General features: G+C 39.6%; 2 protein-coding genes and 1 long non-coding RNA gene across 4 annotated transcripts; 2 read left to right on the forward strand and 1 right to left on the reverse strand.

Annotated features, from left to right (window-relative positions):
- Window positions 1-6,003: 6,003 nt before the first annotated feature.
- Window positions 6,004-15,949, forward strand: LOC119124260 (myosin heavy chain, fast skeletal muscle-like). 2 transcript variants are annotated; one of them, XM_037253999.1, is made up of 40 exons: window positions 6,004-6,081; window positions 6,204-6,235; window positions 6,691-6,912; window positions 6,984-7,127; window positions 7,203-7,359; window positions 7,436-7,463; window positions 7,538-7,643; window positions 7,719-7,811; window positions 7,898-7,961; window positions 8,035-8,133; window positions 8,216-8,319; window positions 8,424-8,562; window positions 8,681-8,799; window positions 8,905-9,054; window positions 9,132-9,302; window positions 9,381-9,684; window positions 9,779-9,846; window positions 9,928-10,015; window positions 10,145-10,386; window positions 10,491-10,627; window positions 10,701-10,956; window positions 11,035-11,277; window positions 11,347-11,523; window positions 11,609-11,754; window positions 11,841-11,931; window positions 12,011-12,400; window positions 12,661-12,787; window positions 12,865-12,983; window positions 13,063-13,259; window positions 13,381-13,564; window positions 13,644-13,809; window positions 13,905-14,029; window positions 14,099-14,407; window positions 14,489-14,692; window positions 14,779-14,904; window positions 14,969-15,139; window positions 15,219-15,323; window positions 15,409-15,504; window positions 15,618-15,749; window positions 15,848-15,949. In XM_037253999.1, exons 3-40 carry the CDS (start codon window positions 6,706-6,708, stop codon window positions 15,866-15,868), a joined length of 5,805 nt encoding a protein of 1,934 aa, XP_037109894.1. In that variant the 5' UTR covers window positions 6,004-6,081; window positions 6,204-6,235; window positions 6,691-6,705; the 3' UTR covers window positions 15,869-15,949. The 2 variants fall into 2 exon arrangements, with proteins under 2 accessions (XP_037109894.1, XP_037109893.1); XM_037253998.1 differs by having other exon boundaries at window positions 15,618-15,949.
- Window positions 15,950-16,168: 219 nt separating this feature from the next.
- Window positions 16,169-22,343, reverse strand: syt19 (synaptotagmin XIX). The gene is made up of 10 exons (XM_037254000.1): window positions 22,245-22,343; window positions 22,114-22,169; window positions 20,493-20,706; window positions 20,336-20,409; window positions 20,160-20,216; window positions 19,668-19,850; window positions 18,605-18,754; window positions 18,318-18,437; window positions 17,044-17,155; window positions 16,169-16,943 (listed from the first exon to the last, which is right to left on the reverse strand). The coding sequence occupies exons 3-10, from the start codon at window positions 20,686-20,688 to the stop codon at window positions 16,636-16,638; spliced, it is 1,200 nt and encodes a 399-aa protein (XP_037109895.1). The 5' UTR covers window positions 20,689-20,706; window positions 22,114-22,169; window positions 22,245-22,343; the 3' UTR covers window positions 16,169-16,635.
- LOC119124263 lies at window positions 18,753-19,962 on the forward strand. Its single transcript, XR_005098235.1, has 2 exons — window positions 18,753-19,010; window positions 19,613-19,962. It is a non-coding gene; the product is annotated as an uncharacterized LOC119124263 (long non-coding RNA).
- Window positions 22,344-22,604: the final 261 nt, after the last annotated feature.

Consider the following 22,604-nt stretch of genomic DNA (forward strand, 5'->3'; position numbering starts at 1 on the left):
ATTCATGAAGGACTTGCTGTATGTACGACAGTAAAAACCATGTTATAGCAAACCACACTGCACACTATATAATACAGGCAGGGAATACAGTGTTGCAATAGCACCATCTAGTGGTCAATCAAGAATCCTGTGTCTTAAAATGCAGCGGCAGGTGGGGGAAAAGTCCAAACCAAATTAATGAATGACGTTTAAATGACTAATCTTTTAAATCTCTTATACCCTCTCCTCTATTTCATGTCTTCAAAACTATTCTATCAACCTTCTTCTGCACAATATCAACGCTTGTTAAGCTTGAACGACTTTACAATGTAAACAACAAACACACTATGCAGCAAGATTCTCTAATTAAGTTTGTCAAAATGCATTTCCGGAGTCTTAGCAGATGACAGGCTGAGAGAGATGAGTGACACTGGAAAAGCACCAAATAGAAACTTGACTTCACTTCGGCATTTAGAGCATGTCAACAGGATGTCTTGGGTGTCTTGAGGAAAAAAGCTAATTTGATATTGAATAACTCTGTTCTGACCTCAGGATTTCATTACCAAAGATACTTCACACCATAGCACTATGCAAGGTTGTGAGGATGATACATATCCACAAACAGGGGTGGGGGGCATCTTGGATCAGGTCCTACTCATCCGGAGTGCTGGTGACATGTTGGTATGGCAAACAGCGGATCTGTGTGAACAAACTCTTGGCCTCATCATACCAATGGTACTGTCGCAGTAACATCGGCCTAAAATGGCAATTTAGGTTTATTCACGTGGCACATTTCCAATGTTCGCAGCGAATTAATCGGGTAATGCAAAAATTTCACAGTTGTCGTTAATTACAAAACAGGGGCAAATTTATTTGACTCTAAAATGAGAAAAAGAGATAATATTGCATTATGATAAACACTGCAAATACCGTACTGTACATCACATGGAACATTTGCTGCTACTACCAATTGAATGATCTCAACACCTCAGTTCAATGGCTTGTTCCAGGATTCTTGTCCACGACACAGAATAAAAAAAAAAAATGCTTTCCTCAAAATAACCAGTATAATAACAACACTGTATGGCATATTAAATGGGCAACTCACACCTTCTTTATGCACCAAGTACATGTGGAATAAATGAGTTAAAATCAGTTTTGCACTAAAATAGAAATAAAATATGAACAATAAACATCAAATAATAATGTTATGCTAAAATTCGATTTTTACTTAATTTTTTATTTGCAGGTCTGACCCCCAAGGTGACTGTCTGGCAAAATACTTGCTTCTAGTGGAGGGGTGTCGGTTCAGTTTAGTTTCCCGTCGACGTAGCATTTTCTGTGGCCTTTCCTGAATCATATTCTTAAGTATGAGGACACCAGCGGAAAACAAGGTTAAGACCTTCATCAAAACGAAAGTTTGTAGTTCAAAATGTGGACATAGGAAATGCGCTTCTTCGTTTTACAGCTTTAGTCATGTGACGTTCCACTTAACCAGCTTATTTATAAATAGAGTACAATGTTTGTACCTTGAAAGTGCGAATCTCAGCATTTCACTCTAGTCCCCTCCTGCCTCTCGCAGAAACAGTTGTGGCCCTCAGCATTAAAGTATGTTAATGAAAGCCCATACTACATCTCGGCATACATCGCATCCTTTACTGGGTAGTAGTAGTTATGCATCATGTGTAGGGAAGTGAATTCCTCAAGTAATGAGCAATCTTAGCAAGTACAGAATAGAGTTGTCAAATTGAACAGCTGTCCAACACTATTTTAAGCCATAATTAACACGACAACTCACCGAAAATGTCACCTTATCATATCATATATCGTATCATTTGATTCCTTGATGTCCCCGTGGTCTATTAAAAATGACTGAAGACCAGTTTATTCCAATATTTTCAGTCAGACATTTCTTTTTGGCAAGGATCTGAAAAAAAATATGCAAGTAGCCGATACAAAAAAATTAGAATAGAAAGGGTTTTGATTTGTGTTTATTCAAAAAAGGAAAATAATATCAAACAAAAAATGGTCACATGAGACAGATGGAAACAGAAGGTCCAATGCGGACGTGTTAAATTCTTCGACTATGATAACAGCTTACATTCCTCACAGCTCGACACCATCAACTTCAGTGACCTTAAAAGCGCATCGAGCGTCATCACATTCTAGTAGTATATAATAATAGTAGTATATCCCCAATTACCCTTATAACACTACGTTTCACAGTATGTTGTGAATACCGTGGTGTATGATATAACGTGTGTATCTTGTGGTGAACTGAAGCTGGAAGGCAAATTAAAATGGTTCCTCACCATGCAAAGCAGATCTAAATATTAGTTGACTTAGCTTTTACAGTATGTCATCACTTTAGGTGAGAAGCAATCAAACCAGTGGTACGTCAACATCTGAAGTTTAGTGAAAAGTTATTTGTATTTGGAAGCTTTTGCGAAACATGATTCTATTCTTCTGCTCTGACCTTTCTTGTTCTCCTAGTGGAACACTGCTTTGTACCAACATCAGAGCATTCCTGGCTCTCTTTTAGGGAGTGCGGTCAAACAGTCTCAGTGTGCTCAACTTACTCGACACAGGTCACCCTCCTTATGTTGCAAGGTTATTCCTGGAGGAACATGACTTGACATGGTAAAAGTCTTCAACAGCTCTTAAAACACCTTTTTTGTTGCTGTTGAGAAAAAAACGGATTCCTCTTTGATGAATGTAGAGTAGATGATTTTATTTTTATATATTTAAAAAATGCTTTATGCTCATCATGCACTTCAGACGTAATAAAACCAACAAATACAAATAAAAAATGTTGACTTGCTTAATTTTCCAATTTCTCGAAACAAAAAAGCTCATTTTACACGCGCATAAGCAAGTCAATGGCCATTGTGGGGGGGGAAAAAAAAGTAACATTTAGCCTACAAGTACATTCAAAAAGATTTACGAGTATATTTGAACGTATTTGCCCGTCAAAATACTTTCAGTCCCCATTTGCAGCTTGACGTTTGCGTGCGTATAAAAGTTACGCTCAGCCTGTATTTATGCAACTGTTGCCATTCACACAAGTCTTGCTTCCCTGCAAATACTGTCGATTAATTTTGTGTTCAACCATACAAGCAACACTCCAGATAAATACATTGATGACTAAATTGAGACAAGATCATTATTTCAATTACCATGTGACTTTTCTAATGTAAAATAGGTGCCTGGGCTGCACAGATTGGAAAACACTGATCTAATCATTACTCTCCCAAATTTAAGTTCACGTTATTAAATAAGTCTTATATGGGGGAAAAAAATAACAACGTTTACTTTCACTATATTTTAAACGACTGAGCATTTAAATGACACGTTGCATTAAGGTAATTGGATCTGAATACATAGTGCGTTTTCTAGATTACCTTTATTACTGCTGTGTCAACTCCGAATTAGGATTGTGATCAGAATATGAAAATGTTGTGTTTTGACTTGGGGGAAATAATGATTGCACTCAAGTGCATGCAAAACTCAATGCATAAAGCTTTCATATTCCTGATTTAACACCAGCAGTAAACACTAAACTGTGGAATGAATACCTGTCATTGTTTGTGACAGCCTAAGGAAACCCCACTTGCTTTGATGGTGACATTCATATGTTGACAACACGCTACTCATTTTAGCATGAAAGCATCAAAGTGTATTCTCTGATCAAATATGATTGCATCATTAGGTTTAAATAGGCTCAAATTTGTTTGCAAAAAAGAGGCAGAGGATTATGTTTCTTAGAGACAGAGTTCTTATGAGGACAGCTTTGCAACCATTAAATGAGTGGAATACCTGATAAGACAGTTAAGCATGTCAGCTACCGTATGATTTAGTAGATGGAACAATTTGTAAATGATTTATAATGTGTAAAATATCTACGGTCCATTTAAAAGAAATGTTGAAGTATTCTAGGTAAGGACGATCATTTTAGAAACAGAGCTACAGTGATTACTTGGGTCTTGCTAGAGAGAATCGTTTGACCTGGAGCGCAGTAAAATCATCATAAGTGTACAAATAAACTACAGTACATCCATCACCTATCAAAGCGGTGTTCCAATAGTTATGTTCAGTCTAGAAAAGGCAACATTACCCAAAACAAACCGTGAATATTCAAATTATATTTGCACGGTGGTCGACTGATTAGTTTGTGGGTTTGATTCAGGCGCGCCTACCTGTGCTTCCTGTACCTTCCAAATATTCAAGAATTCTGACAAACTCTGACGTGACAGTCATATTCGCTGCCTTCAAAAACACTTGCAATTGTAGGATTGTGATTTTATATTAAAACCGGTTTGCCTTCATTAAGTGCATTTCGGTAAACACACTGACTGACCTTGATTTCTCTTCTTGCCTAATAGTCTTATTTTAGAACTTTTCTAGAACTAAAAGCTGCTATGTGAGGTCCTGTATTTTTTTTTTTTGTCCCTCGCGTCAGAACTGAACAGGAGACGAGAGCTACTACTTCATCCTATCATTCTATTTCTAATCTATTCAGACAACGTGAATGGTTTGTTCTTAACCGAATTGATCAATTTCTCATTTCTGTTGGAAGAGTATAAACAAACATAAAAAAGTGACTTAATGAGTCATAATATCATGTTAAAACATTCTGTGTTTTAAACAGTACAAAATCATCTCAGTTGTGTGTGACATTTAAATTGCTCAACAACTGTGTCAAGCAATGTATCTGAAGCCAAAAATGGACATGCAGCTATGTCCGCAGATTTACGTGTTAATAGCATGATATGTGTGAATACCAGAGACATATCTGTTACACATAGTTACAAATAACAGTAATCCTATTTGTTTCATAATAAAATGAACATGATTGAAAACAAAATAATCAAAAGATAAATTATATAAGAAAAGACAACTTTTCACGCTTCTTTTCATTCCTAAACAAATAATAATAATTTCTCAGACAAGAGTTAGACAGAGACTTAATTACGAGATTAAATTAATTAATCTACTATCAAATGAAAGAATCAACAGTGCTAGACTACCTGAAATTACGTATTAAACGACATTGTAAATATTAGCAATCCACAATATGTTTTCGTTGATGGAAATGTGATACATAAGAAGTATGATGGGATGACAAATGTAAGCATCAGCTGTGCTCCATGCCATATGTGGCAGGTGTCCCAAATTTAACTACCGCTTTGCAAGCAAAGCATGTTCACACAAAGGACGACAAATGTTACCCTTCATGATCAGTTGACCATTACAACACCATTGGAATGAAAAATAAGACACATTTATGGACAGTATTTACAGTAAAATTCGTTTTGTTGTAGAGATGTTTTCAAGTTCAGGCCATATTTTACCCATAAAAAGCCAAATATTGAAATTTATTTTTACAAGTTCTGAAAAAAAGCACAAATATCAGAATTTTATAAAAATATTTATATAATATTAATTGGTTAACATATCAATCAGAATATACAAAAGTTATAGTGAGGTAATTGTGGAAATTGACTATTGTGGCTCTTTGGAAACATGGTGTGTCCAAAATTTTGGGACGAATATATAGCCACGTCATCCATATAGCCACTTTTCCTGCAGGTGATTATTAAAATTGGAAAGTTCAGCAGTTTTAGCTCATGCAAAATGTTAGTGAACAGAGTGAAATGAAAAAATTAATATCAGTAGAAAACACTGCTCAAACAAATAAATAAAAAAATCTATTAACATTGAAAAGTTGCATTAAAAATAAACTTGGAAACGGAACAGCTGGAATCATAGTCGAATCAGCTGTCTTGATGAAAGTAAAAGATTGAGCATTCATGACAAAAAATGAAAATCTTGACTGCCAAACAGCATATAATTCCCTTGTGTAAAGACTCACACACATAAAAAGGGAAACCGCATGTCTCCAGGGATGGTGGCTTATCACAAAAGAAAAACAAGTGTGACATGTTTCCAGGGATGGTGGCTTTCAAAGATCACCACACCACATTTGGTTTGTGGTCCCCATTTAACTCTTGCCATATAAGCAAACAACACTTTGTATAAAAGGAGACCGTGGGGGCTGCGGCAGTGTGTGGTGGAGGATCCTGAACAACCCAGCAGTGTGTGGTAAGTAAAACCCCTCTTTGCTAGGGCACAATCAATTTTATAATATACATAATACTATTCTAAGGCAACTAGTTGTGCATAGCATCTGCACGAACTCAGCAACAAAAATCTAATTTCAACAGGATTGTGACATTCAACTCTTTAAAGCATACAGGTATGAACAGTTCAATGACTTTGCATGGATGATCTGAAAAATATTTTTTGAAGTTACGTACTTTGAGTATCTTGAGTGGTGTTTGCATGAGCATTCCCTGCTTGGGTAGGTTTTCACCAAGTACTCCTGTTTACTCCTACAATCAAAAACTTGTATAGTGGGTTAATTGAAGACTCTAAATTATCCAAAGTTGTGAGTGGCTGTTAGTCCACGGTTGTCCGAATGTGTCCTTCAATCGGCTGACCAGTCCAGGGTTTACTGCTCTTCTCACCTGAAGTCAACTTGGATAGGACCTAACATCAACATTTTTGTGAATGCGACTCCATGCAATTAGAAACTACAAAACCCAACAGAACGAATTATTTTTAACATTATGTAGCGAAAAGGATAACTCTAGTCTGTATATATGGATTTGATACAAATGAATCTGATTTTTTTTTCTAATTATCACACAGACATAAACCACCACCATGAGTACCGACGCGGAAATGGCCTTGTATGGCAAAGCTGCCATCTACCTCCGTAAACCAGAGAAGGAGAGAATTGAGGCTCAGAACAGACCATTCGATGCCAAGTCAGCCTGCTATGTGGTTGATCCTAAAGAACTGTACTTGAAGGCAACAATCATCAAGAAAGAGGGTGGCAAAGTCACCGTCAAAGTTTTGGACACCCAAGAGGTCGGAATTTTTTCAATCCGTGTGCTACAAGCATGTGATCAGTTCTCACGGTGTCTTACGTCTTCTTCAAGGAGAAAACAGTTAAAGAAGATGATGTCACACCAATGAACCCTCCCAAGTTTGACAAAATTGAAGACATGGCCATGATGACGCATCTCAATGAAGCCTCTGTCCTGTATAACCTCAAAGAGCGTTATGCAGCATGGATGATCTACGTGAGACAATCTTCTTAATGAGTAGCATAACTGTCTTCGCAGTATACCTCGAAGACACGGTTTTATCTCTTTCAGACTTACTCTGGGTTGTTCTGCGCCACTGTGAACCCCTACAAGTGGCTCCCAGTGTACGATTCTGAAGTTGTGTCTGCGTATAGAGGCAAGAAGCGTATGGAGGCTCCACCTCACATCTTCTCCGTCTCTGACAATGCATATCAATTCATGCTCACTGGTATGTAATAAGATGAACAAGTTCTGAATGACTGAGCTCTGATGTAGAAATTGATTTCATCCTTCTGTTTGAGCAGACAGGGAGAACCAGTCTGTCCTGATCACGTGAGTTATATTTTCATTTGAAAACGAAGACACTCTAGGAAACAAACGCTCAGAGGTTTGTCTCTATTCCCCAGTGGAGAATCCGGTGCTGGAAAGACTGTGAACACCAAGCGTGTCATTCAGTACTTTGCCACAATCTCAGTTGGTGGTGAGAAGAAAAAAGAGCAGGGAAAGTATCAGGTATGTAAGTTCAGAAAAGAAGAGCGTTTATTTTTAGAATTGATTTGCCGACATTAATTCTGAATTTGATGACAGGGGTCACTCGAGGATCAGATCATTGCCGCCAATCCACTTTTGGAAGCCTACGGTAATGCCAAAACTGTGAGGAATGACAACTCCTCTCGTTTTGTAAGTTTGGTGTAATTGCTACAGAATAATGATTTTTACATTTCAACAATGAAGGAATCTAATGAATACTGGTTTCTTCAAAACAGGGTAAATTCATCCGAATTCATTTTGGCACAACTGGCAAACTGGCTAGTGCTGATATTGAAACATGTAAGTGCACAAGTGTGCAAATGCTTGGACAGCAACAGAACTGTGGGAGACTGATTCCTTCAAATAATTGCAGATCTGCTGGAGAAGTCCAGAGTGACATTCCAACTCCCTGACGAGAGAGGCTACCACATCTTCTACCAGATGATGACTAACCACAAACCAGAGCTGATTGGTATGGATTTGTCATTTCAGAAAACACATACTTGAATGCCCATTGAATGCTAACCACTGGATTTTTTTTTTTCCCCCAACAGAAGTGTCACTCATCACAACCAACCCTTACGACTTCCCTATGTGCAGTCAGGGACAGATCACTGTGGCCAGCATTGATGACAAACTTGAGCTGGAGGCCACTGATGTGAGTGATTATTTTTCAAATAATGTCAATAATGTAAACGATCACCTACGGAATTTGGTAGCTTGGAATCATAACCTTTGCATGAATACCATTTTTCCACACAGAACGCCATTGATATTCTGGGCTTCACTGGCGAGGAGAAGATGAGCATCTACAAAATGACAGGTGCTGTCCTTCACCACGGTAACATGAAGTTCAAGCAGAAGCAGCGTGAGGAGCAGGCAGAGCCCGACGGCAACGAGGGTAGGTGGTAACGCTCAAAATCGAATCGAAAAAAGACAGGTGTTTTATCCGATTTATTCTATCAGATTTATTTCACTGAACAAAGTACATATTAACTGTATTGTACAAAACACTTTAGATGCTGACAAGGTTGCCTACTTGTTGGGTCTGAACTCCGCTGACATGCTGAAGGCTCTCTGCTATCCAAGAGTGAAAGTCGGAAATGAGTTTGTCACCAAGGGACAGACTGTACCCCAGGTAACATTAAAATACACATCATATACATGATCATTTATTTTTTTCATGACTGGACATCTTGTTACACAGCTCTGATTAAAATTCTGACTCTCAATTAATTTTTAGGTACTGAACTCAGTGACAGCCCTTGCCAAGTCCATCTATGAGAGGATGTTCTTGTGGATGGTCATCCGTATCAACCAGATGTTGGATACCAAACAGTCTAGGCAGTTCTTCATTGGTGTCCTGGATATTGCTGGCTTTGAAATCTTTGACGTAAGCTTTATTCATGCAAAACGGCAAATATAGTTTTAGGACAACGGTCCTTGGAGTAATGATTTGTCCTCATGCAGTACAACAGCATGGAGCAACTGTGCATCAACTTCACTAATGAGAAGTTACAGCAGTACTTCAACCACCACATGTTTGTGCTGGAACAAGAAGAGTACAAGAAGGAGGGTATTATTTGGGAGTTCATTGACTTTGGTATGGATCTGGCCGCCTGCATTGAGCTGATTGAAAAGGTATGCGTTTGATTCAGAGGCAGATCTGGTTATTAACGTAACCCAAACCCAATGACCTATTCTTTGTATTCCCTGAAGCCCATGGGTATCTTCTCCATTCTCGAAGAGGAGTGCATGTTCCCTAAGGCCACAGACGTATCATTCAAGAACAAGCTGTATGATCAACATCTTGGCAAATGCAAAGCATTTGAGAAGCCAAAGCCTGCAAAGGGCAAGGCTGAGGCCCACTTCTCCTTGTTGCATTACGCTGGTGTTGTGGATTACAACGTCACCGGCTGGCTGGACAAGAACAAGGACCCACTGAATGAGTCTGTTCTGCAGCTCTACCAGAAGTCTTCAGTTAAACTCCTGGCTTACCTCTATCCACCTGCTACTGCTGAAGGTATGCTGATGAAAGAGTGTTAAAATATTAAAATGACATGTATATTAATTAGTGCTCTAATGCTACAAATTATTACCCCCAAAATGGTGAGTAGAAACTAGTGGCAAAAAGGGAGGCAAGAAGAAGGGTGGTTCTATGCAGACTGTATCTTCACAGTTCCGGGTAAGGTCTAGTTTGCAAAAGCAAATGTGTTTTTCCTACATGTTACATTGAATTAACATGAACACTGTTTTGTACTTTCAGGAGAACTTGGGCAAACTGATGACCAATTTGAGGAGCACCCATCCTCACTTTGTGCGTTGCCTGATTCCTAATGAGTCCAAGACTCCAGGTGAAGCATTCTGCAAACATCTTAGAGTGTCAAAGTTCTCATGTCTTATGGGCATGATACCTTACTTCATCTGATTTCATATGCTTGTCATATAAAATAACCACTATGCCATGTTCTCTCTTTCCATAGGTCTGATGGAGAACTTCCTAGTCATCCACCAGCTTAGGTGCAACGGCGTACTTGAGGGCATCAGAATCTGCAGGAAAGGTTTCCCCAGCAGAATCCTCTATGGTGACTTCAAGCAGAGGTACAAGGTGCTGAATGCCAGCGTCATCCCAGAGGGCCAGTTCATTGACAACAAGAAGGCTGCTGAAAAGTTGCTCGGGTCAATTGATGTTGACCACGACCAATACAGATTTGGTCACACCAAGGTAAAGATTGTAAATGAATTGTTAATTATAGCCACCCATTTTTGTGTTTGTTTTTAGGCGGGATATCAAATTTGTGCCTTTTTTTTCTTGTTCAATGTGGCTAGGTGTTCTTCAAAGCAGGTCTTCTGGGTACTCTTGAGGAAATGAGAGATGAGAAGCTAGCTGCTCTTGTCACCATGACTCAAGCCCTCTGCCGTGCTTACCTCATGAGGAAGGAGTTTGTGAAGATGATGGAGAGGAGGCATGTTATGAATTGTAAAAACACATTCAAGAAAAACGAGGCACGGCGTATAACTGAAAATGTCCATCCACAGGGAAGCCATCTTTACCATTCAGTATAATGTGCGGTCATTCATGAATGTCAAGCATTGGCCATGGATGAAAGTGTACTACAAGATCAAACCTCTGCTCAAGAGTGCTGAAACAGAGAAAGAGCTGGCCCAGATGAAGGAAAACTATGAAAAGATGACCACTGATTTGGCTGCTGCTCTTGCCAAGAAGAAGGAACTTGAGGAGAAGATGGTGTCTCTTCTTCAGGAGAAAAATGATCTGCAACTGCAAGTTGCATCTGTGAGTATCAAGCCACTGACATATTTTGTTTGGGGCCAATGCTTTGTGTAATCACCGTGTTTGTGCAATGTCAAACAGGAATCAGAAAATCTGTCTGATGCTGAGGAGAGATGTGAGGGTCTTATCAAGAGTAAGATCCAACTAGAAGCCAAACTCAAGGAGACAACTGAGAGGTTGGAGGATGAAGAGGAAATCAACGCTGAGCTTACCGGAAAGAAGAGAAAACTAGAAGATGAATGCTCTGAGCTCAAGAAGGATATTGATGACCTGGAGCTTACCTTGGCCAAAGTAGAGAAGGAGAAACATGCCACTGAAAACAAGGTGTGCAATTAGTCAGGCCCATATTAATAATAATAATAATAATAATAATAATCTTTGTTTCCATTTTAGGTGAAGAACCTGACTGAGGAGATGGCTTCTCAGGATGAGACCATTGCCAAGTTGACCAAGGAGAAGAAGGCCCTTCAGGAGGCTCATCAGCAGACACTTGATGACCTGCAGGCTGAGGAAGATAAGGTCAACACTCTGACCAAGGCCAAGACCAAGCTCGAGCAACAAGTGGATGACGTAAGTTCTGATAAAGAATTTGTACTATTAAAAAAAAAAAGACAAGAAAAAGATGCCATAATGATGAAATCACATGGCTCCGCAGCTTGAGGGTTCTCTGGAACAAGAGAAGAAGCTGCGTATGGACCTGGAGAGGGCCAAGAGGAAGCTTGAAGGTGACCTGAAACTGGCTCAGGAATCCATCATGGACCTTGAGAATGACAAACAGCAGTCTGATGAGAAACTTAAAAAGTAAAATCTTTGTTTGCAATCTCATTTTATAATATTAACAAATGCTTTCAAATCAAGACATCACTAAATCTGGATAATCTTCACAGGAAGGACTTTGAAATTAGTCAGTTTCTAAGCAAGATTGAGGATGAGCAGTCAATGGGTGCCCAGCTCCAGAAGAAGATCAAGGAACTTCAGGTAAATTATCCGAAATGAACAAAATGTCAATGTCACAAAGAAGAATGGGTTTAAAAGTAACAACAACACCTCATTATAGGCTCGTATTGAGGAACTGGAGGAGGAAATTGAAGCTGAACGTGCTGCTCGCGCCAAAGTTGAGAAACAGAGAGCTGATCTCTCCAGGGAACTTGAGGAGATCAGTGAGAGGCTTGAGGAGGCTGGAGGTGCCACTGCTGCTCAAATCGAGATGAATAAAAAGCGTGAGGCTGAGTTCCAGAAGCTGCGCCGTGATCTTGAGGAGTCCACCTTGCAGCATGAGGCCACTGCGGCTGCTCTGCGCAAGAAGCAGGCAGACAGTGTTGCTGAGTTGGGTGAGCAGATCGACAACCTCCAACGGGTCAAGCAGAAACTTGAGAAGGAAAAGAGCGAATACAAGATGGAGATTGATGATCTCTCCAGCAACATGGAAGCTGTTGCTAAAGCAAAGGTGAAGAAAGGTTGACGCTTTAGATTAGATATCTTTATATCTATCTAGCAAAGTGAAGACTATTTACAATTTTAGTTGACACATGAATCCAATCCCAATTTGTCTTCGTGGGCCTCACAGAATAATGTGGCGGGCCGTATCTGGCCCCAGGGCCTTAAGTTTGACAGTGTGCTTTAGCTGATGAGCAATATACATATGCCAATATATAAATGAGTATGATTAGAAAAACTAATACTTTAACAATATTTTCAAACTCCTAGGGAAATCTTGAAAAGATGTGTCGCACTCTTGAGGACCAACTTAGTGAACTGAAGACCAAGAACGATGAGAATCTCCGTCAGCTCAATGACCTGGGTGCACAGAAAGCCCGTCTTCTGACAGAAAATGGTACGCGTGCGACAATCAAACAAAACCGAGTGACCAACCTAATATACACTAACATTACATGATGATGTTCAAACAAGGTGAATTTGGCCGTCAAATTGAGGAAAAGGAAGCTCTTGTCTCACAGCTGACCAGAGGTAAACAAGCCTATACACAGCAGATTGAGGAATTGAAGAGACAGATTGAAGAGGAGGTCAAGGTGAGGAATAGAGTAACCTCCAACAACAAGTTTTTTTGGAAGATAGAAATGTGCTCATTGAATATATTTGCATAACCAGGCCAAGAACGCTCTTGCCCATGGACTGCAATCAGCCCGCCATGACTGTGATCTCCTGAGGGAACAGTTTGAGGAAGAGCAGGAGGCCAAGGCTGAGCTGCAGCGTGGAATGTCCAAGGCCAACTCCGAGGTGGCTCAGTGGAGAACTAAGTATGAAACTGATGCCATCCAGCGCACTGAGGAGCTTGAGGAAGCCAAGTGAGTGTGATTTCAATTGAAAACAATGCCCATGCTATTGACAGCAGGTTTCTCTTACCTGGCTAGTTTCCATTTCATTTGACATGCATGGATGGAGTCACTGAGAAACATTTCAAAACAGGAAAAAGTTGGCACAGCGCCTCCAGGAGGCTGAGGAACAGATTGAGGCTGTAAATTCCAAGTGTGCTTCTCTGGAGAAGACCAAACAGAGACTCCAGAGTGAAGTGGAAGACCTCATGATTGATGTGGAGCGTGCCAACGGGCTTGCTGCCAACCTTGACAAAAAGCAGAGGAACTTTGACAAGGTGCAATCCATAGTCCCAAAGTGCTCTCAAAACACAAACATGCATTGACCATTGCGTACTGTATAAATTGTTCGTCTAGGTGTTGGCAGAGTGGAAGCAAAAGTTTGAGGAGGGTCAGGCAGAACTGGAGGGAGCTCAGAAGGAGGCTCGCTCTCTTGGCACTGAGCTGTTCAAGATGAAGAACTCTTATGAGGAATCTCTGGATCAGCTGGAGACCATGAAGCGTGAAAACAAGAATCTTCAGCGTGAGTTTTCCACAGAAATCGGAAACTCATCATTTACATTCTACATGCAAACATGATTGTTTTCTTGATTTGAAACTCTCTTCATCATTTTGTAGAGGAGATCTCCGATCTGACTGAACAGATTGGAGAGACTGGAAAGAGTATCCATGAGCTTGAGAAGGCCAAGAAACAAGTGGAGACAGAGAAGTCTGAAATCCAGACAGCGCTCGAAGAGGCTGAGGTGATTTAAATGAATGCATTGGCACGAAATCTGAGTTCAAATATTCAAACGTTACTCTCCATGACACAGGGAACTCTGGAACACGAGGAGTCAAAGATCCTGCGTGTCCAGTTGGAGCTCAACCAGATCAAAGGAGAAGTGGACAGGAAGCTGGCAGAGAAAGAGGAGGAGATGGAGCAGCTCAAGAGGAATAGCCAGAGGGTGATTGACTCCATGCAGAGCACTTTGGATTCTGAGGTCAGGAGCAGAAATGATGCCCTGAGAATCAAAAAGAAGATGGAGGGTGACTTGAATGAGATGGAGATTCAGCTGAGCCACGCAAATCGCCAGGCTTCTGAGTCTCAGAAGCAGCTGAGGATTGTACAGACACAGTTGAAGGTATTTCAATGCGATGAGCTACCACCACCGCGCTTCCGTTCTGTTGCTATTTAGCCACCTAAATACGTAGATTCTCACCAGGATGCACAACTGCACCTGGATGATGCTGTCAGAGCACAGGATGACCTCAAGGAACAAGCTGGAATGGTGGACCGCAGGAACGGCCTCATGGTGTCTGAGATCGAGGAACTTCGGGCTGCTCTGGAACAAACCGAGAGAGGTCGTAAGGTTGCTGAGCAGGAACTGGTGGATTCCAGTGAACGTGTCGGACTCCTGCACTCTCAGGTAAATAATGCGACCTTTCAAAATGTCTGCCAAATGATTCAACACTATTGTAGACCAATGGAGTAACAATTATCTTCATATCCCAGAACACCAGCCTTCTGAACACGAAGAAGAAGCTTGAGGCTGACCTTGTCACAATCCAGAGTGAAGTAGATGACACGGTTCAGGAAGCCAGAAATGCAGAGGAGAAAGCCAAAAAGGCCATTACTGATGTATGTTTGTGTCATAATTAATGGATTAGAAAGAATTGTCTAATTAAATTCATGTCCTTCCTAGGCTGCAATGATGGCTGAGGAGCTGAAGAAGGAACAGGACACCAGCGCGCATCTGGAGAGGATGAAGAAGAACCTGGAGGTTGCTGTCAAGGATTTGCAGCACCGCTTAGATGAGGCTGAGAACTTGGCCATGAAAGGTGGCAAGAAGCAGCTTCAGAAACTTGAGTCGAGGGTAAGACAGCGAAGTCAGCAGATTCAAAGCAAGTAAAATGTACAGCGACTACATTTGAAAAAAACAAAACAATCCCCAGGTCCGTGAGCTTGAGTCAGAGGTTGAGACAGAACAGAGACGTGGAGCCGATGCTGTTAAAGGTGTCCGCAAATATGAGAGGAGGGTGAAGGAGCTCACTTACCAGGTGAATAAACTGTAAACTGGATGTCACTGAAAATAACCGAACATGCAATGTTTTCAAACTGGCAGATGTGATTTTTATTTTACAGACTGAAGAGGACAAGAAAAACGTTGCAAGGCTCCAGGATCTGGTTGATAAGTTACAGCTCAAGGTGAAGGCCTACAAGAGGCAGGCCGAGGAAGCGGTAAGTATGAATAAGAAAATGATTATGGGCAATGTCTATCATGGTAATTCATTTGAGCTGAAAGTTTTTATTTCATTTCATTTCCAACTTATTTTTTCTGTCTGACTTTCCAGGAGGAGCAGGCCAATGTTCACCTGTCCAAGTGCAGGAAGGTCCAGCATGAGCTGGAGGAGGCTGAGGAGCGTGCGGACATTGCAGAGTCTCAGGTCAACAAACTAAGAGCCAAAAGCCGTGACTCTGGCAAGGTACGTACGGACAATTCACATGACTAAACAAGGTTCTGCATTGTGTCTTATGCCACACAAAATTCATTTTTAACACTAAAAATTGTATTTTCTTACAGGGGAAAGAAACAGCTGAATAAAGTTGATTCTTCAGTGGGCTGTTTCGACTCATATAATATGATGTGAAATATACCACAATAAAACTATTTTGAAATAATGAATATATTTAAGGTCATCTTGTTGTTGTCTGACAATCAGGGATGGCGCTACACCAGGGGAGTGGGGGTTATCGTTAATCGTTAATCCCTTTCTTGTTCCTTTCAAAGCTGGACAGGAAGGCATCGTATCATTGACAAGCTTTGGTGATGGTAGCCTCCCAAAACAAAGTAGTAAACGTGTAAGTAAAAAGCAATCCACCGCAATGTAGTCTACTAAAAATATAATTCACAAACAAGTCATTTTATTCAAAAGAAGCCTACTGTTTGTCGAACCCATTGTTCTGCAACAGTATGACACAATCTGAATCAAATTACAAGCATCCAGTTGTCCATGTTTTCCAAAAACTGTCAGCAAGGTATTTTAGTCGAATGTTTTTGTAAGAATATTAACAATTTCAACAATGATATATTGATTTAAGGCAGTAGCAAAAAAATATCGAACCACTAGAGGTTGACAAAGGCTTGTTCCAAAACAATACAGGGACCGTCATGCAGTCCTTCTACAATAAATTAATACCCCTAAAATATTGATGAGTTGTCAGTGTCAGATTTTCCTGGATGTCAGGAAAAAGAGAATGTGTTAAAAGTAGTTTGGTGTAAATTAGTAAGTTTTTGAAAAGCACTACCCACTTCATTTAATAAGTAAATCAATCATCCTGGAGGTGTAGATAAAGTTCTTGAGACAAAACTTAGATGAGTAGGGAATGCCACTTGGCTATGGGCTGACGGATGGAGCGGAGCATAAGACCCAAGTGTTCATTTTCGGAATGATTGTCCTTCTTCACAATTAACTGTCCTATGAGGTGCTTGGATGATTTCCTACTTGACTGAGTCTCAAAAACAGAGACTAAAATTTTAACCTGTTGCACGGGAAGTTCTGGCAAGGAGAAAACAAGAACTTCATTGAAGACAGTCATCGTGTCACGGGTCACTGCTGAGGTTTTCTGGTACTTCAACTTGCACTGGTTGCACTGCACGCTGACCCTGGCATAGAAGACTTTACAACACAAACAATTTGCATTAGAAACTATTCATTTTGTTTTATTCTATGCTGTTTATTTAAAGCCAATGTGCATGCTTACTTATTTGTTTGTTACCTGCATCCAAGTGTTGCTCCTTATGGACTGTTCGAACTTTTAGCACTCCAACCTCAATCCTTTGAGAAGTTGGGAGGAACCTCAGTGACAAAAGAACTTCCCCTACAAGATCCTGCCAATATATGTGGTCAGAATAAATTGTGTTTAATAAGCATCATCACACAACTGCCACAATTTAAAATCACTCTAAATAATCACAGCTAAAGTTTACGTGCTGTCACGTCTCATCCCCGGTTTTGCTATGTGTCTAGGTTGCCACGGTTTCTGTTTGCGTCGCCCCTCCCCTCCTGTGTCACCTCAATCAATGTAACCAGAGTCATCTGCCTCTTGTTACCTGTTTTGTATTTAAGTCCTGTCTACCCCTCAATGTTGGATCATTGTTGTCGTCACGTCTTGATGTCGTCACGTCTGTAGTCTTCTTGTCTCACGTCCCGGTCAGTCAGTCCAGTTATTGTTTTGTTAAGTTGTGTCAGTTTGCCTTTTGAGTTTGCTCAATAGACCCTGGTCCAAGCTGCATTTGGTCGCTCTGCTTCATTCGTTCCATGACACGTGCCTTAAAGGTATTGATCTATCTTTGACCCTGAACTCTTTATCAAACTGTTCATTATTCCTTCCACATTGTCGAAGCCCTCTGTTAAACCTGAAGAAAGCCGCCAAAGTTCTTTATAAATATGGTGTGTTTGTAGTGATGAGCAGTGTTGTTTGTGCCAGCAGTACATTTTGAGATTGTGACCAACATGTTCCACCGTGGAACAATAAAATCTCCCAAATACACCCTAAAAAATGTTTTAACATGTTTTAGACTCTCTCTGTTTTTCCTCTCATCCCTGGTAAGTTATTTATCCATGGTATCTTTTAAGGCACGGGTGTCAAACTCATTTTTTTCGCGGGCTGCATTGTAGTCATAGCTTTTTTCGGTGGGCCACTATGACTGTCAACCCTAATAAATGTATGAGCACCTCATATATACAGTAAAAGCTACGAAACAAATTGTCGAATAACTCGTTTTCAAATCAGATGAGTAAAAACTGGTCAAATATTTAAAAAAAAAAGATATTAAAAGTGAAGACAATTTGCAATTCTAGTAATGACACACGAATTTGATGCTCAATTTGTCTTCGCGGGCCACATAAAATGATGTGGCGGGCCGTATCTGTGTTTTAAGGGGATTTTTTCAATGCACTTAATTTCTTCACTGTGCACGTTTATTTATAGTCTATACAAGTATGACCGTTCGACCTGTATCTGTCTGTTGGAGTGGGGCTTATTTTTACCTTCTGCGGAGTGTTGAGCTTTCCTTTTAGCTCCAGAGGGTAGGAGATATTGAGTTGTTTCAGAGGGGTCCTCACCTCTCCCAATGCTGTGTCTCTGGAGAATTTATCAAAGTCTCTCACCTGACAAACACAAACGAGGGTCAAATTGACTGTTTGTCAGACTTCTTATAGAATTGACCTGAATAAACAGTCGTACATATAAAAGTTAAGACTTTTACATCATTTTCTATACTTTATACATATTTTAACACACTGGTAATGTGAAATATGTTTGTACGTTACAGAACCTCCATTCGAAGGTCCATGTGATCAAGCTCTTTTTCATCATGCAGAATACAGGTGAACTGGTCTCCAAACAATGGGTTGCAGGTGCCCTTGACAATGCGAGTCCGCCAGTCCTGCAGCACTGTGCGCAGGGCAAGTGGTGTCCCTTCATCCTAAGAGGATCAGAGCAGAAAGACACCAAAGCAATAGTAGGAGGTTACTGAAAAATGCATCTCATACATAGGGATGCATCACTGCGTGGGTATCTTAGCTAAAAAAAAAAAAAAAAAGTGACACAAGAAAATGGCACATGATTGTAAGAGATTGAAATAAGAAGTAAAAAAAAAATCCATAACCAAAATTGTTTGCACCCAGACCATAAAATGTTCAAAATAAAGTTCATTAAATCAACTCTAGTGTATTGTAAATGTTGTCAGGATCTCTGATATTAATTCAAAATATTCATTTATTCATTCATCTTTTGCACCGCTTTTCTTCACGGGTGTCCCAGCTGACTTTGGGCAGTAGGTGGGGGAACACCCTGAACTGGTTGCCAGCCAATTGCTTGGCACACAATGACAATCATTCACACTCACACCTACAGAGAATTTGCCCTTCTGTGCATGTTTTTGGGATGTGTGAGGAAACCAGATTTTCCAGGGGAAACCCATGCAGGCACAGGGAGAACATGCAAACCTCACACAGGAAGGCTGGAGCCGGAATCAAACAGGCAAGCAACCGCTACATTGTGAGGCGGACGTGCTAACTCGTGCATCACTGTGCTGCCCAAATGAGAATATTGTTTCCTCAAATTTGTCTCTGATCAGTGATAAAAAATAATTTTCAAAATGTAAAGACACCAATGAAAATTGCATAAAGGTTTAACAATATGACCTTTGGCAGCCAGATGATTGTTTACTTTACACAAAATGTGAACATAGATAACTATGTACTAATAATCCAGAAATCAGAGACTCACAAAGAAAGAAGGCAATTCAAATGCCATCAGTGTATATCGCGTGCTTCTTTAGAAAATAGATTTGGTGAAACTATACAATTGAAAGTGAAATAAAGTATAGTATGTACCACTTCATCAATGTATGGCCCCTTCGTCTTGGATCCAGTCCATAAAAGCTTTAGTTGGACAAACAGCTGGAGGCTGCTGGTTTGTCTTTGCTGCTGAAGCCCCTCCAACTCCAAGATAGTAACTACGAGCTGGTTCTGCTGTGCGTCATAATACACAGAATAGTGGAGCCATCCTTGAATCTTCTGTAGGCGGTAGATAGTGAGACAGTGTTAAAGAAATTCAATGCTGATTTTAAATAAATGCAGTGATCAACCAAGTGTCTGAAAATGCTGTGAAATGTGTAAAAAAAGATTCTAAAATTCATATTCAAAACATCAAACATTGTTATATGGGCCATTAAATAGTGGTACTTTGGACATTTTTTAAATATGTGCACTCTAGGACACAACCGAAGCTTTTTTTCCATACAAAGGATGTATTTGCATCAACCTATCAAGTCTAAAGCGATCTAGTGAGATGATACCAAGATGTACAAAAAGAGTGATACAGACTTTATCCTCTCCTGCTTCCTGTGTGGATTCCAAGATGTCCATGTCAGCATCCTCGACCTGCAAAGTTTTCACACCCATTCAAATTCCATTTTTGTCATGTTCCAACAGTCATTTGGACAAATCCAGATCACCTCAAATGAAATTGTTTAGGTTTTTCTTTTGTCACGAATGCTCACCTTGATAGTTGGAATCCCTCTGTACTGTCCTGTTATTTTAGATACGTCATCGGTGTACAGCAAATCACCATTCACTAAAGTATAGACCAGATAGAAAACTAGCTTAAAAAGGTTTGAAAATAAAAATCATGAAATTTTTAATTTAATCCTTGTTCACCTGTTTGAGGTGTGACAGACGGACGTTTGAAACATTTATAGGCCTGCCATGCCATGATACCAAGTGCCACCAGAAGAAGAGCAACCGACAAGCCCAGGACGCTGTATTTAACTGCATCAGAGAAGGGAAACCTCAACGCTGCAGCAGACAGCAGAAACCTCTCCGAGGAAAAATAGCCTGATGGAAGGACCACCATTTTCTCCCTCCATGTGGGCTAAAGACCAGTAAAACAAAAGATTATATGACAAGGATTTATTCGAGCAAATCTTTTGGAACAATTAACCATTTTTGACAACCAACTTTTAAAAATGTCAACAGTATACTACATTTGTTACTAGAAATGCAAATGATCAAATTGACAGATATGGAATATTCTTTGATCTGGAAAACAATTTTTTTTTAAATTCTATTTTATACATTGGTTTTTATTTTCAATTTTATTTATTTTTTATTTGGGCATTTTTGGTCCTCCATAATAGTTTATCCTGAAATAACTGAAACAGTTAGTAGGGTTAGTTACCGTAATTTTTGGACTATGTGTCACATCAGCAAAAATTTGAAGAAAATCCTGTTTCGTCCATATATATATATCACTGTGTTTTAAATGAAATGTCCTTAATATTTCTATTACTTGTATTACCAAAACAAATCCTCTTACAATATCATATGAATAATGACAAATCCATAGATGAACCACACTGGATTAAGACGCATGATCAAAACTAGTGCAAAAAGTAGCAGTTTATAGTTTAGAAATTACGGTAATTTGATATCTCAACAAACTGATTTACCCTATTGGGGTCATTTTAATGTTTAATTAAACTTGAATCATGACGTATTTGAAGGTAGTCAGTTTCATTTAGGTTTATGATCTACTGTTATTTTTACCATTGTGTTATTATATAGTATGAGCTATTATTAGAAAAACCTGCTGTTTTTAATAGATTTGCAAGAATTCCCAATCTTCCTCCCTTGACTGAACACCAAGCAAATGATCACATTCACGCCTATAGGGCATAATAGTTTTCAATGAGCATGTTCTTGGAATGTGTGAGACCCTACAGAAAACCCACACAAGAACACAGAGTGCATGCAAACTTCACATAGGATGACCTGATCTGAGATTTGATCACTTAACTATACTAATCACGAGTTCTACTGTGCTGCTCTACAAGTATACAGTGCACGTATAATCCTGTTTTTAATTGCTTATTTATATCTGGTAGTCACCAAACTACTTGAAATCTAGCGTACTGTACTGTGGTATACAAGAACCTTTCCTTATTATTCCCTACTTTTTGTTGATATTCTGCCTTCGGAATTTTGCATTCTTTTTGATGAGTTGAAGTAAATACTGTATTATTCCTTTCCCAAATGAAGCTGACATTTGATTACTTTCAATACGAAGCAAATGAAAGAATTAAAACATAAAAGGTAGAAAACAAAGAAGCAAAATGTGTTACTCCTTTAATGACCCACACATTTGTTAAACTTTATATATTTTTTGCACCTTTTCATCTCTGTATTGTTAATGTACAGTCTTATGCTGTATGGAGTCAAGTGCATGGAAACATAGTTGAATAAATGAAAAAACAAACATACAAAAAACATAAACACTTACTTTTGTCACTGGATATCAAAAGGGTTTTCGGGATATAGCTCCTACACCCCTTTTGGCTGTCAATATACAGTAATTCTTTTTGAACGGTTTAGGCTTTTTTTTTTAAACTTTAAAAAAAAAAGGCAGTTTACTTATTGACACTCCTTCCTCGTTCTTTGAGAAGGCACACTCCCTCGCTCCGAGCTCTTCAAATGCATACTCACACAAACAAATGACAGGACGAGTTGTCATACACACTTCTGGGCAAACTAGTTAGTTGAGATCCTGTTGATAACTTAAGAAGCTAAACATAGCCTGATTGCCAAACTTTTCTTTCTCTGAAAGGTTACTTTACCATCTCACCTTTGTTTAGGACTTGAAAGCTATTTCTTAACTCCTTTAATTTGGTTTAGCAATGAACCAAAAAGACACTAGTGTAAATTCAGTGCTGTGAAAAAGTGCTTGAACTCTTCCTAATTTTTTATTTGTTTGCATTTTTGACACAATTTCCG

The sequence above is a fragment of the Syngnathus acus genome, chromosome 6 (genome assembly GCF_901709675.1).
Source record: "Syngnathus acus chromosome 6, fSynAcu1.2, whole genome shotgun sequence".
NCBI classification, from domain to species: Eukaryota; Metazoa; Chordata; class Actinopteri; order Syngnathiformes; family Syngnathidae; genus Syngnathus; species Syngnathus acus.

What these genes read in the sequence shown, in the direction of transcription:
- LOC119124260 (XM_037253998.1), top strand. Translation starts at nt 6,706, where the DNA reads ATGAGTACCGACGCGGAAATGGCCTTGTATGGCAAAGCTGCCATCTAC. An exon ending in TAGTGCTGATATTGAAACAT is followed by an intron (nt 7,962 to 8,034) that starts GTAAGTGCACAA and finishes AAATAATTGCAG; the next exon opens with ATCTGCTGGAGAAGTCCAGA. An exon ending in AACATGCCACTGAAAACAAG is followed by an intron (nt 11,278 to 11,346) that starts GTGTGCAATTAG and finishes TTTCCATTTTAG; the next exon opens with GTGAAGAACCTGACTGAGGA.
- syt19 (XM_037254000.1), bottom strand. Translation starts at nt 20,688, where the DNA reads ATGGTGGTCCTTCCATCAGGCTATTTTTCCTCGGAGAGGTTTCTGCTG. An exon ending in GGCCATACATTGATGAAGTG is followed by an intron (nt 18,755 to 19,667) that starts GTACATACTATA and finishes TGATCCTCTTAG; the next exon opens with GATGAAGGGACACCACTTGC. An exon ending in GGAGCAACACTTGGATGCAG is followed by an intron (nt 16,944 to 17,043) that starts GTAACAAACAAA and finishes TGTGTTGTAAAG; the next exon opens with TCTTCTATGCCAGGGTCAGC.